Source organism: Diabrotica virgifera, chromosome 4, assembly GCF_917563875.1.
Source record: "Diabrotica virgifera virgifera chromosome 4, PGI_DIABVI_V3a".
Classification (NCBI taxonomy): domain Eukaryota; kingdom Metazoa; phylum Arthropoda; class Insecta; order Coleoptera; family Chrysomelidae; genus Diabrotica; species Diabrotica virgifera.
In genome coordinates, this window is record NC_065446.1 from 145726727 (window position 1) to 145742427 (window position 15701).

The 15701-nt window shown below is 36.0% G+C and overlaps 1 protein-coding gene across 5 annotated transcripts in view; it reads left to right on the forward strand.

Annotated features, from left to right (window-relative positions):
* Window positions 1-14892, forward strand: part of LOC126883949 (phosphatidylinositol N-acetylglucosaminyltransferase subunit A) — a 299258-nt gene extending 284366 nt beyond the window's left edge. For all 5 annotated transcript variants that reach the window (XM_050649719.1, XM_050649721.1, XM_050649723.1 and 2 more), the window contains exons 5-8: window positions 7524-7691; window positions 8734-8831; window positions 14188-14359; window positions 14640-14892. In XM_050649719.1, the coding sequence (XP_050505676.1) occupies window positions 7524-7691; window positions 8734-8831; window positions 14188-14359; window positions 14640-14784 (583 nt within the window). In that variant the 3' untranslated portion in view covers window positions 14785-14892. The remainder of the gene's footprint in view (window positions 1-7523; window positions 7692-8733; window positions 8832-14187; window positions 14360-14639) is intronic.
* Window positions 14893-15701: the final 809 nt, after the last annotated feature.

Genomic DNA, 15701 nt, shown 5'->3' on the forward strand with positions numbered 1-15701 from the left:
TGGGATATCTTCCTGTTTTGACGAAGTAAGTCCATGTTATTGTAATTTTTTTGTCTAACATCAACTTTGATTTTTTGTCAAAGTTTTTCCACTTATTTCTTTTGTTACAATGGCGTTCTTTTGGCTTATTTCAGATGCCCCTGATGATGCTAAGTTAGCGAAAGTATACTTGGGCAAGATTTGATTAAATTATATGCTCGAAATATGCCTTTTATTCCTATAAATTCCATATACAGAAGTGGTTGAGGAATGATGATGTTATCTTTGTTACATGTTATCAAACATGTTATCTTCGTTATTCATAGTGAACAAATCTGTTATTGTACATATTGCTTTAATAATTTAATAGATAAGAAAAACCGCATGCCTATGGCTTCCTACGTGACTTAGCATTAGTTTGTTTATTTCCAGTGCGTCTTTATTTTGAATACACTGTATTTTCATCCATATGTAACTATAAGTTCATAATGAAGATTATGTGTAGTGCCATTTTATTGTTTGTTTTTTCTATCTTAATATATTCGTTAACAACCGCAACCTAAGCGTTAACCTCCGATGGCGCGCCACAAAATGCTATGTACTCTCTACGCTACTTTACGGAGTAGAAGGGTGGACGTTAACAACAGCAACTATAAAGAAGTTAGCGACTCTAGAAATGTGGCTGAATCGACGCATACTGAGAATACCTTGGACAGACAGAGTGACCAACACAGAGGTATTACGACGAATGGGTAAAGAGGTGGAATTGTTAACAACTGTTAAAAGGAGGAAAGCGTTTTACCTGGGCCATGTGTTCCGTAATGATAAGTACAGTCTGCTACAGCTTATCGTGGAAGGCAAGATTGAAGGTAGAAGAAGTTTGGGCAGAAAGAAAAAATCCTGGCTGAGAAACTTGAGAGAATGGTTTCAAATACCAGAAGCTGCGAACATAATACATGCGGCACAAAATAGAGAAACTTATCGCCCATTCGCCATTGATGGTCGCCAACCTTCGGTAGAAGACGGCACACAAAGAAGAAGAATATATTCGTTATATCCTACCCTTTCATTTGCTTTATCACATGTTAAGATTCAGTCAGTCGTTTATTTTGTACTAGGTCAAAAACTTTCTTCAAGTTATTAAATCAAAATCTGTCTTATGGTAAACCTATTTTCATCCATAGTGACATCTGATATATCGTATGTAACTAAACATTCATTAATATCGAAGATGCTATGTAGGGCCCTTTTAGTAGTCGCCTAGTTTGTTTTTTCTATCTTACTATAACCGTTATCCCTCTCCTTTCATTTAATGCATCACACTCTCCAACCAGATCAATATCAACGGAGCTATGATATAGCATCACGATCGTAGCCGTGTCGGTCGCAACAATCTGACGCGAAATCAAAGCTTTTTCCTCATCCAAAAAGTGCACAACGTCGCTAAAAGTTTTCACCTTAAAAATTATACTAAAAAAAAGTTAACGCTGGTGTAAATTGTGACAACGTCAATTATCATGTTTTCCCCGAGATCGTCAATTACATGAAAACAGTTTCTATCCTTGTGGGATTGATACTCACCGGAGGGACCACAGACATTCGGATACAATTATCGTCTCTTTGTAAAAAAAAATTTAAGTCGACTTTATTAAGTAACAAGACATTTACTCAGCACACATACTAGACATTACACTATCTGGTTACAGAATCACTGTACCATGCCAATGGCCATTAGTTGTCGAGGTATTAGGCTAAATAAAAAAATAAAAAGTATACAGCTACTCATAATTAATAGAAATATCGGAAAAGAAGTGAAACGCAAAATTTACAGTCATTAGACACAATAATGAGATAAGCGGCAGAAAAACGACATGACACAGAAAGGGCATAAAGATTGCTCGAAACAGCGGAGATGAAAACCTGAAGAATCGGTGAGAAGGCACCATGGGACAGAGCTAGAAGTACAGATACACGACGGAGATGCAAGGTGGATAACATTAATAACTGGACAAGAAACAGAAGAGTAGAATGGAATGACCACATAAGCCGAATGACAACAAAGAGGGCAGTAAGGAATATTTTAGAAACGAGATTCCTACTGTGGACAAAGTTAATGAGGATAATGATCTGCCTAATTTTAAAAGAGCAACATTTTTATAAACTTCTTAATATGTATATCAAAAACGAGAAAGACATGTTTACACATTTTACATAATTTTCTTAAATCAACGCAATAAAATAACGTATTCACATTATTAGAAAACCTCGTTCTAACGTATTAACTGTACAAATAAAATAAGTAAAAATGAATTTACTTTATTATTCATGTGTTTACCCCTCAGCGGCGCTCAGTCATCAATATGAACAATAGTCCAAATAAGTTGTTTAAATTCCTTCGCTTTTATTTTCTATTAAACGATTCGGTGTGCTGGTATGGTTTGTTCGACAGTAAATGGTTGAGTTCAATTAGTGCGGTCGTAAATATTATTAAATTTATCTGACCTGGTCCATTGTTAAGACCCACCCGGAGCGATAAGCCACCGAGGTAGACAGAGTTGGTCTTTTGCAATTAACCCCAAGTAGCAATTTTTCGACGCATTGGTTGTCAGTACAAACAAATGCACTGTATATAACGTTGCCCGAGAGCATTTTCAGTTGTTTCGGCCAACGACCCCTAACCCGACTGACATTACGATGTTACAACGTTAAGTAATATCTTTAGTTATATGGGCAACTAAGTTATTACTATTGTGACAACTACATATCACAGTCAAGTTTTTTCAACAATCGCAACTACTTAAAAACGTTATAATGCTGAACTAATTTACGCCCATGGGTTTTCTGGCCGACTAGGTAGTTGTCTCTCACGACCACAGGGCCTTTACGTATAGTTCTATAGATATGTGACACGTTTACGGCAACTTCAGGAGCAAAAAAAGAATTTACTTTATAACCTTACTTTTTTTTTATTATTTTATATTTTATTTTGCTGGAAATTTTCGATTTATTTAACAACCTGTTTATTTGTTTTTTATTAGCTGGTTTCTCCATTGTCCATTGTTTTATCAGTAGATTTAATAAGCTCTAATCTTTGTATCAGCTTTGCTAGACAGGGTTGCCAGGCCAGTTCTTACTCTTTCAGTACTATATCCGTTGCAAGATAATTTGGCTGAAACTCCGACAAAATATGTACTTTTTGTACATATTTTGTCTGAATTCCATCCGAAATATCTTGCAGCGGATAGTAGTTTTCCTTTCAAAAAATCAATAGAAATCAGTAGATTCTTTTTAGACCCTGTAAATACAGTAAAATCTGTGTTAACGGTTACCTGTCAAAATCGCCCGATTTCATAATCAACTTAAAGTAAACATTAAGTAAAGTTCACTTTAAAGTTGACATTTAGCCATAGGGCTTTTCATTCACAGTCATTTGTTTCGAGCTTCTGTCATATGTCGTATAATCCGTGTATATTAATATTATACACAGATTATACAACATTTGACAGAAGCTCGAAACAAATGACAATCGATGAAAAGCCCTATTTATGAATTGTGATAAAGGTAGAGGTACCAACTTACTTAAAATTTAAAAAAGTGATTATGAAACCGAGCATTACAATCATTTTGAAAATTCTCCAAACCAATTATATGAAGATTTCCTTATTCAGATCTGGTATTTACCAGTTTCATTTCTAGACCAGGCGAAAACGGCGGGTTCGAAGGGAAAAATATTCCCATGAAATTTTTTTGCATAATCACATTCGTGAGACATCCCAGAATAAGGTTCAAGAAGTCGCCCAAGTGAAAAGTGGGCCAATTTTTTTTTAACAATTTTTTTTAATCAAAGGTCTCTAATAATTTTTCTCTAAAGTTGATCGTTTTAGACTTATAAGCAATTTAAAATTGAAAAAAACGAAAAATGGCGATTTTCAAGGCTTAATAACTCGGTTAAAAGTTATTATTATGAAAGTCAATATATGACTAAATCAAAGTTTGAAGCCCCCCCTACAAGATCCTGAAGAAATTTTCGTCATTATTTTATTACTAAGCTGTTATTTTTAAGTAATAATAATAAGCGCCATTCACGTGTGCGGGGCTGTAAATGCTGAGTGCGAGAGAGAAGCTATTCCAGCCAGCAGTCCTCGCACTCACATTTACAGCAGCGTCAATACGATACAACCACTCATTGTTATTAATTAAAAATAACAGCTTTCTTCGGGGTAACGGTGACTTTAAACTTTGATTTAGTCACTTTCTGACTTTCAAAATAATAATTTTTGACCGACTTATTAAGTCTTAAAAATGGCCATTTTCGCGTTTTTCAAATTTTAACTTGCTTCTAACTCGAAAAAGATCAACTTTAGAGAAAAATTATAAGAGACCTTTTTTGTCCAAAATGGTCCAAAAAATCTAAAAAAAATTAGTCCGGGCCAAAATATTTATTTTTGCAATTTGATTAAAAAAAAATTGGCCCACTTTTCTCGTGGGCGACTTCTTGAACCTTATTCTGGGATGTCTCACGAATGTGATTATGCAAAAATATCTCATGGGAATATTTTCCCAACGAACCCGCCGTTTTCGCCTTGTCTATTCTCTGTCCATCTATTATCATCATCTATGTCCTGAATCTTATTTTCGGTAATGACATTGGGAAATTGTAACAAAATGTCTGAAAATTAATTTAGAAATGGGGTGAATACTATTAAAAAGCAAATTTTATTTTAGTGATAACAAAATATTGAAATATACCAAACATCTAATAAAAAACATTGCCTACTAGAATTTTTTAAATAATATCAAAAATATACCAAAACAGTAGATATCTACTAAATGTGGCAACGCTGTTAAGGAGAATGATGCACTTCATTGCACTGGTCACATGACCTCTGTCACCCAATAAGAGAGTGCGTTCTAAAGTGGTTGGGATAGTCGGTCCAGGCCGTGTTTGGTCGGCGATTGGACTTCTCGGTTGTCTCATCCGTCTATGGTTGGTAATAAGGTATATTTTAAGTAATATTGGTAGGTAATAAGGTATATTTTAAGTAATATTGGTAATGTTGTTTAATGCACCATTTTGGTTTTTTTGGGATGTAAAGAAAATAAAAACACAAAATATAAAAAATGCAGGCATTTTCTAATACCTTTAAAAGCACCATCAATACATTAAATTTATACAAAACATCTTTAACATAAATTCTGGCTTTTATATTAAAATTAGATTTTTTAAATTTACATATTTTTTGTTAAAAAGGTGATACAAAAAGGGCGCGTGTGTTTTTTAAAGGTGGAATATCCATATTTGACGGTAATCTGAGATGCGTTTATAAATTTCACATCAGGTAATTTTGTTTAAGTCCTTATTTATGTAATTATATAAATTTAAATACCTGATATGATGTCAAAATAGTTTACTTTTTATATAGGTAAAAAAACATAACCAGTCAGACTCTTTGAGCAACCATTGCACGCAGGCACTTTTTATAGTGGCTTCAGTTGTCTTATGCAACGCTTAAGGTTGCCTAGGCAACGTCAAGACAACTCAAAAATCGTCCACCAAATTAGTGCAGAATTAGGTCGTCTTCTAGGCAATAACAACGTTGTAACAAAACGTTGCCACGCGGTAGACAACGTTGTAGCGTCGACAAATTGCTACTTGGGTACTGACTAGACGGTACTCCCAAAATAAAGCCTGAAATAAATTTTACCTGAAACCGGGCCTTTTATACTATTATCGGTTAATCCAGGATGTTTATAGTGGTAACTAATTGAACTCAACCATTTACTGTTAAATATACCATACCGTATACAAAGTATGCTTTATATTTATGAGCCAAAGATTATAATATACGTTTATACATTGTAAATCATGATTTGGAAGTGCTCCTCGTAACGTTCAAGGTCGACTTCAGTGTTGATATTTACTGCATCTTCAAAACGAATAAAGAGTAGTTTACTGATTCAGCAACTCACGGAAACGGAAATTATGTTAAGACGGAAAAAGGAATATTAAAACGTCGTTTCTGGATACGAAATTGGATTAAAAGAAGGAATGAATGCCGTGTTTCAGAAACTCTGCTAAAAGAACTTGCTTTGGAGGATACAGAAGGATTTAAACAACTGAAAATAAGACTCTCTGACCACTTTAAACTCAAGAGTGATTCAGGTCGAGCCACAAATGTTCATACGCTTCAAACACTATTCAACTCGTCTGAAGAATGTCAAGTTGAACGATAAAGTTTGACTCGATAAATTTTTTGTTGAATCGATAAAAGTTAACCGATTAAAATTGAAACATGTTCGCAAGGCGCATTCTCACGGTTCGATTTTAGTTGATCCATTTTAGTCAATCAACTAAAATCGGTCAAGTTTTTGTTCACACATTTCAAACAAAACTGAAGCAATTAGTTTTAATAAAATGGCGCCAAGTGTAGTTATACACAAGAGTATAAATATTATTAGTAGTTTACTGATTCAGCAACTCACGAAAATTATGTTAAGACGGAATAAAGAACGTAAAAAACGTCGTTTCTGGATACGAAATTGGATTAAAAGAAGGAAAGAATGCCGTGTTTCAGAAACTCTGCAAAAGAAGTTGCTTTGGAGGATACAGAAGGATATAAACATCTGAACATAACACTCTCTGACCCCTTTAAAGTCATTTTGTTAATTTAAACGATAACAATTTACGCAGACAACAGACAAGAGTGATTCAAGTCGACCAACATATGTTCATACGCTTCAAACACGAGTCAACTCGTCTGAAAAATGTCAAGTTGAACGATAAAGTTTGAGTTGATAAATCTTTTGTTGAATCGACAAAAGTTGACCGATTAAAATTGAAACATATATGTTCTCACAGCTATTATTATTCGATTTTAGTTGATCCACTAGAGTTGATCAACTAAAATTGAACCGTAAGAATGCGTTTTTAGTATAAGGAAATATCGAACGTTTCTTTCAAAAATGTCTAAACTCCTGACCGATTTTCGGAAAATAATATTTTATCTACTCTATGTCGTATTGTGTATAAGATTTTAGTTTGTGAAAACTGTCCTTATAGATAGCAGTGTGTGAAGGGTTTAAAGTGTGCGTGAAGTAACAATGTATTTTAAATGGGATTTACTTTTTCGCACTGTTTTTGACACACTTTCATATAATCAAATATCTCTAACTTTCGCGTTGTCATGGTGATGACATAATGAGCAATAAATTACAACAAAAATTTTGACAGTTTTGTGGTTTGAAAGAAATTAGAATTTTTAAATGTCAAAGTTCTAAAAATTGTAGAATAGAAATGAATTCCAGTGACGAAGAGTTACAGTTTTTTTATTTGTTTATCGTAGATAAAATATTGTATGAAACTGTGCATGAAGTACTTTTTGCGAACTTACTCGATGTATAGCACTCGCTCCGTTGTCGCTCGTGCTCTAAACATCGCGTGCGTTCGCAAAAAGCATACTTCACGAAATGTTTCATAAATAACTTGATTTCCTTATATGCATCATACATTAATAAATTTTGATGGTATATATAAATTGTTTTAGGTTATTAGAAGAAATACGTGAAAGAAGAGGCCTTCAAGATAGAGTTATACTATTAGGCGGCCTAGAACATTCCCAAGTGCGATCGGTGTTGGTCAAAGGAGATATATTTCTTAACACATCACTTACTGAAGCTTATTGTATGGCTATTGTAGAAGCTGCGTCATGTGGGTAAGCAAATAATTATTTTTCGTCCATTAAAGATCTATATTGTACACTTCCTAAAAAATATTAACAAAGCTATTTTAAATGATGTTTGGTTGTGTGATGAGTAGCTAGACGCTGGGTAAAACGCAACTTTAATTTAAATAAATATATACTTAAATAAACGACAAAAAATAAAATTTACTTCTATACAAAATGTACCATAAAAATAATCGTAAATAAAATCGACGGGCTGCGGTCAGAGTTTAGGATTTTGCAAAGTTAGAATGGGTAAGGTAAAGGACGATCTTTGGTGAATACAAAACCAGCTGGGAACGGCTGTTCAATACTTAGTCTAGGCGAGAGGTGGGACGGAATTGGTCTTTCAATACTCGACCCCGGCGAGGAACGGAAGCGATTTCTTGTACTCAGAGACCTGGGGTACAAGCTCTTGCCAGATTAATCTTCGGATCAAACTTAGTTCTCTGTCAGTTATTCACGGCGTTTGATACTTTTGGCCATTATTCCACCTCCAGCCCGCATCGATTGTAGTGGTATGTTATTGGTGGGAGTACGGGCATGCAGAGAGAGGGCCAGCCGCCAGCAAGCGACGACGGTGCCATCGTTACACCCCCTTCTCTTTGTGAAAAAATGTAAAAAAGCAGAAATCCTGTCCAGACCATACCTCGCTCGGGGCCGTCAAAAGACATAAAAATGTGAGAAGGAAACCTGTCATAAAACGTTTGAGCAATAATGATAACATGAAATTGTTGACGTTAGTTTAAGGAAAAATTGAAACTCTGGTAGCATAGCAGTCGTAAACTGCAAGTCGCCTATATTTGGAATTATCTGATAAAATGTGCAACACCGAAGTTTTTGTTATTTGTCTTTTGATCTATTTGATATTCCATTTTAATTTGTTTCGTTCCATCTAAAACTATGTAATAAAAACGTCTGGTTGTAATACAAACTAACTGCGAGGGGATAGTTGGTGCTATAGTCACACACGAAGCAAATATTTGTGTTATTTTATTTTGTGACTTTTAATAACTGTAAACAACTTTTTTAGTTTGAAAGTAGTTTCAACAAGAGTGGGAGGAATTCCTGAAGTTTTACCAGATAGCTTGATCTATTTGACAAATGCAACAGTTCCATCCTTAATGAAAGGTAAGAAAAGTCATTCATAATATGTTGTTTCAGATCGAAGAAATAAAAAGGAGATTTATTTATAATACGTGGGATAAATTTGGGAGCTAGTTTAGCAGAAAAGTTATACCCAGCTTTAGAAAGAATGTTGTTTTCCTTTCAAACTTTGTCACCTACATGGGATCCAAAGACTGATGTCAGTTATTAACCCCTCAGTGACCTCATTTCTCATTAGGGTGGAACGAAAGAGAAAAAATAAAGGAAAATAAAAATTCTTGTGGCTATCGTTTAAAAGTTGTGTCAGGTGATGAAAACAATCGGTGCGAGAGCATTATTTTTGTTGAAAAAATCAATATGGCTGTGATCAAAAGTCGTCTTTAGGATTGAAAAGCATCTTATGCAAAATTATTTTGAAATAAAGCGATATTTACAGGTTCCATGATACCATTGAAGCTTGATATTGTATCAAATACCTGTTTCAAACGACACTAGTATAAATTATTCAAAGTTCAACGAAAGGTCTTCAGCCATGTTTAGATCAAGCAGGTAGAAGAGGGAGAAATGGAAGGAAAGATTTGCCAGTTTCAAAAGGAGTGTGAAAAGTTATTTGATATCGCGGCTTGCAAGTGCAACATGACTAACTGTGTGTGTACTTGTGGTAAAATCAAGAAAGTACCACAAAATAAATGAATTTTTCTTCAAAATCAACGATCCTGTCCAAAAATGGCAATTGGACCAGTAGATATTGCAGCATCTGCTGCAATAAGAAATAAAATGGAAAGAAGCATGAAGGCAAAGGCAAGTTCTCAAGAAAATAATACTGACGAAATTGTTCTTAAAGCATCTACCGTTGATTCATCTAATCGTTCCATAAGTAGCAGCTTGTCTGACTCAAATTCTTCTGATGCAGATGATCATGAAAAATAATTCGTGACTCCTTTGTCAACAATTACAGTTCAACCATCTACTTCACAAATGCGGATTTGCTTGCCAAGTTAGCTTCGGCGTGCGACAGAACCAGAGTCTTCGTTCTGCTGCAATTATAGCATCAGCGGTCTTAAAAGATATGGGAGTTATAACTGTGACTGATGAATCGAAAGTACTCGATAGGATGAAAATAATCCGACAGCTTGCATCTCATAGACGTTATCTCCAGAAGCAGAAGGAAGGACTGTCCAATCAGAAATATATTTTTTGATGGGCGTAAAGACAAGACTCCAAGACTGTCTTGCAACAAAAAAAGGTAATAAGTTTTATCAAAAAGTAGTTACTCCTTTATACAGTGTCTCCTATATCAGGATCGGCTGCAAACATCGCGAATAGCATAAAGACATTTATCCTGAAAAATAATATTGATATATCGAATTTAAGCGCAGTTGGATGCGATGGTACGGTAGTGAAGTAGTCATGCAAGTAGGCGTTATAAGAAAACTTCAAGAATACTGCGGCACCTCACTTCAATGGTTAGTATGCTTATTTCATGGACGCACCAGTGGACCACTTGGCTTTTCAGGGCCAATAGGGAAACTTCTGAAACGCTGTGAAGAAAAATATGTCGTCGATTTCATCGCAATAGAAAACATCCTACCAATATTATTAGAAACAGACCGTAGTACCGATCGGAAGTACTTGTACTAAATAAGTCAAGCCGTTGCTTGAGCCGTTGTAGGAAAATGTCCTAATGATTTGAGCCTTAAAAAAACCTGGGAAAATATCACACGCAAGGTGGCTGACAGTTGCTAGTCGGTTGCACGATTTTATGTTGGAAGTGATGTCCCAGCCTTCAATTAATTATGTTTGTAAGTTTCACACAAAAAATGTATGCACCAGTTTGGTTTTATATAAAACTGTATCCTAGCTGTTCTGATGGTTCAAAACATTTATGGCGAATGATCCATTATTCACGATTTCTACCAGTTGACCAAAGAAAAAATGTCGATGCCGTTATCCAAAGGAACGGTTATTTTGTCCATCCCGGAAATTTTTTACTTGGTATGATGAAAGATGAACGAAAACATATACGGGAGCTAGGATTACGCAGAGTGCTAAAGCTAAAGAAAATCAGAAAGTAAAAAAAAGGTCCGAAAATTCAAAGTACCATCATTAATTTCAATGCTGCAGATTATATTGACTTAATTATATTTCTGAGTGCAGTGTTACGGCTCCTTTGCTAAAACATATTTCCAATGAAGATGTAAGGGATATGATTGATTCTGGGAATCACAACAACATAGAGGTCTTAAACTGCGCCTGCCATACCCAATTCGTGGAAAGAACTGATAAGTTAGTACCTGAAGCATCAGCTGCTGTTTGTGGTCCAGAACCAAGCGATAGCTGTATTCGTTCAAGGTTGCAGTCTTGAAATATTATGCCGTTTTTTAAGACAAAATCAGACTACCAATCATAAAATGTATTATATTGCATCATAAAATAATTATTTAAATTCAAAGAACTGATAAAAAATAAATTTTTAAAATTTTCATTTTTTGTTGTTGTTTTTTCAAAGATTTAAATTTAATATGGAACCTGAAGATAGGGTCCAAAACATGGGGCCTAAAACCGAAAATGACTCTCTGGACATATAAAACGATTATTAGGCCGATGGTGACATACGCATCACTCGTATGATGGCCAAAAACACAACAAACAGCTAACGCTAAGGTGCAAAAAGTGCAGCGGCTGGCTTGTCTGGGAATCACAAGGGCAATGTCAACATGCCCCACTGCAGTCTTAGAGGCGATGCTGAACCTTCCTCCCCTGCAGCTGCCGTTCTGCATAAGGAGGGAGGCAGTAACCACCGCCTTAAAGATGCAACAGACACAAATAATGAAACGATCAAGTGGGCCATCTTAAAATCTTGGAAGAAATTCCTTTGAATTCTAGGAATAAGCCGGCAGATGTCATGCTAGTCAAATTCGACTTCGAAACACCATTTGAAGTGGTCACAAAAAGACACTTAATGGATGAATCAGTTAAACCGAAACTGGAGGAAGGTTCACACATATGGTATACGGATGGATCTAAGATAGATGAAAGGGCGGGAGTGGGAGTTACTGGGCCGAATTTCAGGCTATCCAAATTTCTTGGAAACGCCCCAACTATCTTTCAGGCAGAAATAAATGCCATACAGATTAGTGTCCAAGAATGTCTCAACCGAGATACTCGTAGGGCAAAAGTCTTCATTTGATCAGACAATCAAGCTGCCTTAAAGACTCTAAAGTCAAAGTTGGTTTGGAACTGTAAACAATCCCTTAAGAAGCTGGCGGAACGCAACAAAGTAACTTTGATGTAGATTCCAGGTCACAAGAGAATTGCAGGAAATGAGGAAGCTGGTAGCCTCGCAAAAGAAGGGGTCAATACCCCATTCCAATATCCAGAACCCTTCTGTGGACTACCAAAAAGCCACATCAGAGAGGAACTACGGACCTGGGAACTCAATCAACTACAACTATACTGGGCTAACACACCAGGACAAAGGCAAGCAAAAAGGCTCATAAGGTCGGTTCTTCCTTACTTCGTAAACTGGTCTTGGATGGCTGTCAAGAAGATGCTTCCCTCTGTAGATCTTGGTCGTGGTCCCCTCATATCCATTGGGACAGTGTACCAAGGCTTTTCTACAGCAAATGGTCACATTCTTCCTGCTGGCTGCATCTGCGACGGTTTACCCTTAAGGCATGTACTTTCTGTCGATTTTCTTTCACAAACTGGTCTGGGATGATTGTCAAGAAGATGTTTCCTTCTGTAGATCTTGCTCGTGGTCCCCTCAAATCCATTGGGACAGCTTATCAAGGTTTTTCTACAGCAGATGGTCACATTTTTCTTGCTGGTTTCATCTTTGACGGTTCCATTAACAATGTCGTCTTTTTCGGTGATTCGTAAATTGGTCTCGGATGACTGGCTAGAAGGTGCTTCCTTCTGTAGATCTTGGGCGTGATCCCCTCAACTCCATTGGGACAGTATGCCAAGGCTTTTCTACAGCGACTGGTCGCATCTCTTTCTGCTCGTTGCATCGGCGACGTTTATTTTCGGATCATTCTCGATTTGGTTCATTTTCGGTTCCTTAATAATCTGAAAACAAAGAAGCTTAATCATCTTTGAACGGGTTTTATTTATATATCCACGACGTGGACCTGTTACCGAGTCTGTGTCTTATTATTGCTCGGGTGCCAATTTGTAACGGGTAGTTACAACCAGCGGTGCTTTTATTTTTGCTCGGGCGCCATTTTGTAACGGGTAGTTCTTTTAGGACGACAGACTCAGTAAAACATAAGTTAAAAATAAAGCAAATATATTAAAGATAATTATATACAGTTTAAAACAATTAAAATAAAATATAATTCCATCTTCTGCAAAGGAAAAAACAATATTAAACTTTCTAATAGCCATCCGATCGTAGTAGCGACATTGAAATAATACGATAAACAATATATATAATAATAATCTCGCTACGTTAAAACAACGTAGCCTGGAGACGGCATTTCACTTCAATGCAGTCACTCGTTCCTCGCTACTACCGCCTACTGCGATAACGATTGTGGCAAGACTCCACGTCACTACGGTGGCGTCTACCTAGGCATAGTTCCGCCTCACAAACGGCGCATCTTTGCCAAGCCAGCTGAAGCTCGTTCAATACGCGAGACATCAGCTGTTGAGCCATAGTAAGTTCAATACACGAACCATGACTGATTTTCTCATTCTCCTAGCTCGCCTTAAATATGCTCTCGATGCCCTCTCCTTCGGTTTCTCCCAGCGGTGCTATGAAGAAGGAATGCGCAAACACGGACACTCCATCGGTCGTCTCTGGTAATAGCAGCTCATCGCCCGCCGAGGCATCACATCGTTACAAAGTGTCGCATATTGCAACAAATCGCTTTCTCGAAATGAGTAAAAAAGAAATAAAAATATTCACTGGCCTTCTCTGTGGTCACTGCCCTCTGAGATATCATCTCAAAAAAAGGGCAAATCAGGTAGTGGAAACTGTCGTTTCTGTCACAACGAAAAAGAACCTGCAGAACACATTCGATGCAATTGCGTAGCACTGTTCTGCAAACGACTAAAAATTTTAGCACAGGTGACCCTAACGCCCTCTGCCATAGGAAACAAATCACCTAGGATGCTAATCAACTTCATCAGAAGTATTGCCATCCTAGAGTTTAACTAGATTAAGGTATGCACAAAAGTTTTTTATAGCTCGAAGTGCGGAGAGGTTCCATAGCCTTAACGACCTCACATAATCTAATGTAGGGTCCAATACAAAAAAGATTTCTTACTGTTTTAATATACATCAAAACTCAACTTTTTCTCACTAGCTCCATTAAAAAAAAAATAACTTCGAATTTTTCGTTCCACCCTATTACTCATGTTATATATTTTGTAGGTATGGAAGATGCTATAAACGATTTGAAAGCCGAAAAAGTGATGTGTCCATATGAGTGCAATATTACAGTTAGGAAATTCTATAACTGGAAAGACATTTCTTCCAGAACTGAGATTGTGTACCAAAAAGTGATTAAAGAAGCTAATAAAGACTTGGGACATCATCTAAAGAGGTAAGAAAAGAAAATTTGTGACAACTTTAATAGTTTTGTTTAAATATTTAATTGGAAGTTTACCAGAATAATAAAATGACCAGTGTATTTGATGTTTCGGCTTTTAAGTTCATAAATTTCACCACCCTCTGTATATTTAGATATTTTTCTTATTTCTCCGAAGACGGTACAGGTTTCAAGTCTATTTGTATAGTAATTTAGTACTGAGCAGAAAGAACGGCTCTAATTTTGGTAGATGTCTCTTTGTGTACCTTTTGACGATGTTTTTTGTATGTTTCAGCTACTTGAAGAGTGGAGTTTGGCCTTTTGTATTGGTTGTCTCTCTAGTTTATTTAATGTTAAGAATTTACGAGTATATAGTACCACGGAGAAATATAGACATAGCTACAGACTACAACCAAAAGACAAAAAAGAAATTTCAATAAGTACTAAAATATAATGTTACACCCAAGTTAAATATTTTAATGCAACTGTGATAATATATGTTAAAAAAGTTTATTAGAACTTTGTAATATATATTTTTTTTATTTGTACATTAATGCAAAGTCCATAATATACCTATCCATTCGTATCATAAGTAAACTCGGCTTTATCACTCCAATCAATATTTGTTATAGCATAAAACACTACATCGGGTATGCCGATGACACAGCGATAGTGGCAGAAAAGATCGAAGTTCTTCGATGCATTTTAAATGATCTAACTCTTGCAAGTATGGATTTGAAAAGAAATATAAAAAAGACAAAAACAACTTGGGTTGTATGCTAAACGAGAGCTGGGGCCCTGAGACTGAAATACATCATATAGCCCAATTCGTATAACACTGGGGGGCTAAGAATTGGAGCACAAAAAATTTCGTTTCACATAATAATTTAAAAATATGCAATATTGTTATCCGTGAGTATATAAATGGTTCTATTTTTGTTGAATATCTAATGTAAACCAATGGGTTCATGTCGACCATTTTTTATTTTAAAAACAAAAGATGTAGATCTTTGAAACACACTCAGTGATCAAAAGATCCAAAGTTACTGGTTTAACGACCACTCGTACGAAAACAAACAAATGAAATAGAGAATGTGGAAAAATCCAATTACGAATAATTCACACATCTACTACTTCGGGCTGGGAAAAATTTTTTGAATAGAATCAAAGATCCAAACACCAGTTCTTAGAAATGTGTTTCGCCCTCTTCAACCTCTCTGGGCTCATCAGTGAAGATGAGAGGTTGAATATCTTCAGACATATTCCAATCAAAAAACAACATTCGAGACCTAGACATAGCAGGAGCGTAAATCTACGCCCAATCTGACAATGACCGTCTCAAGTTTTAATTCCCTAA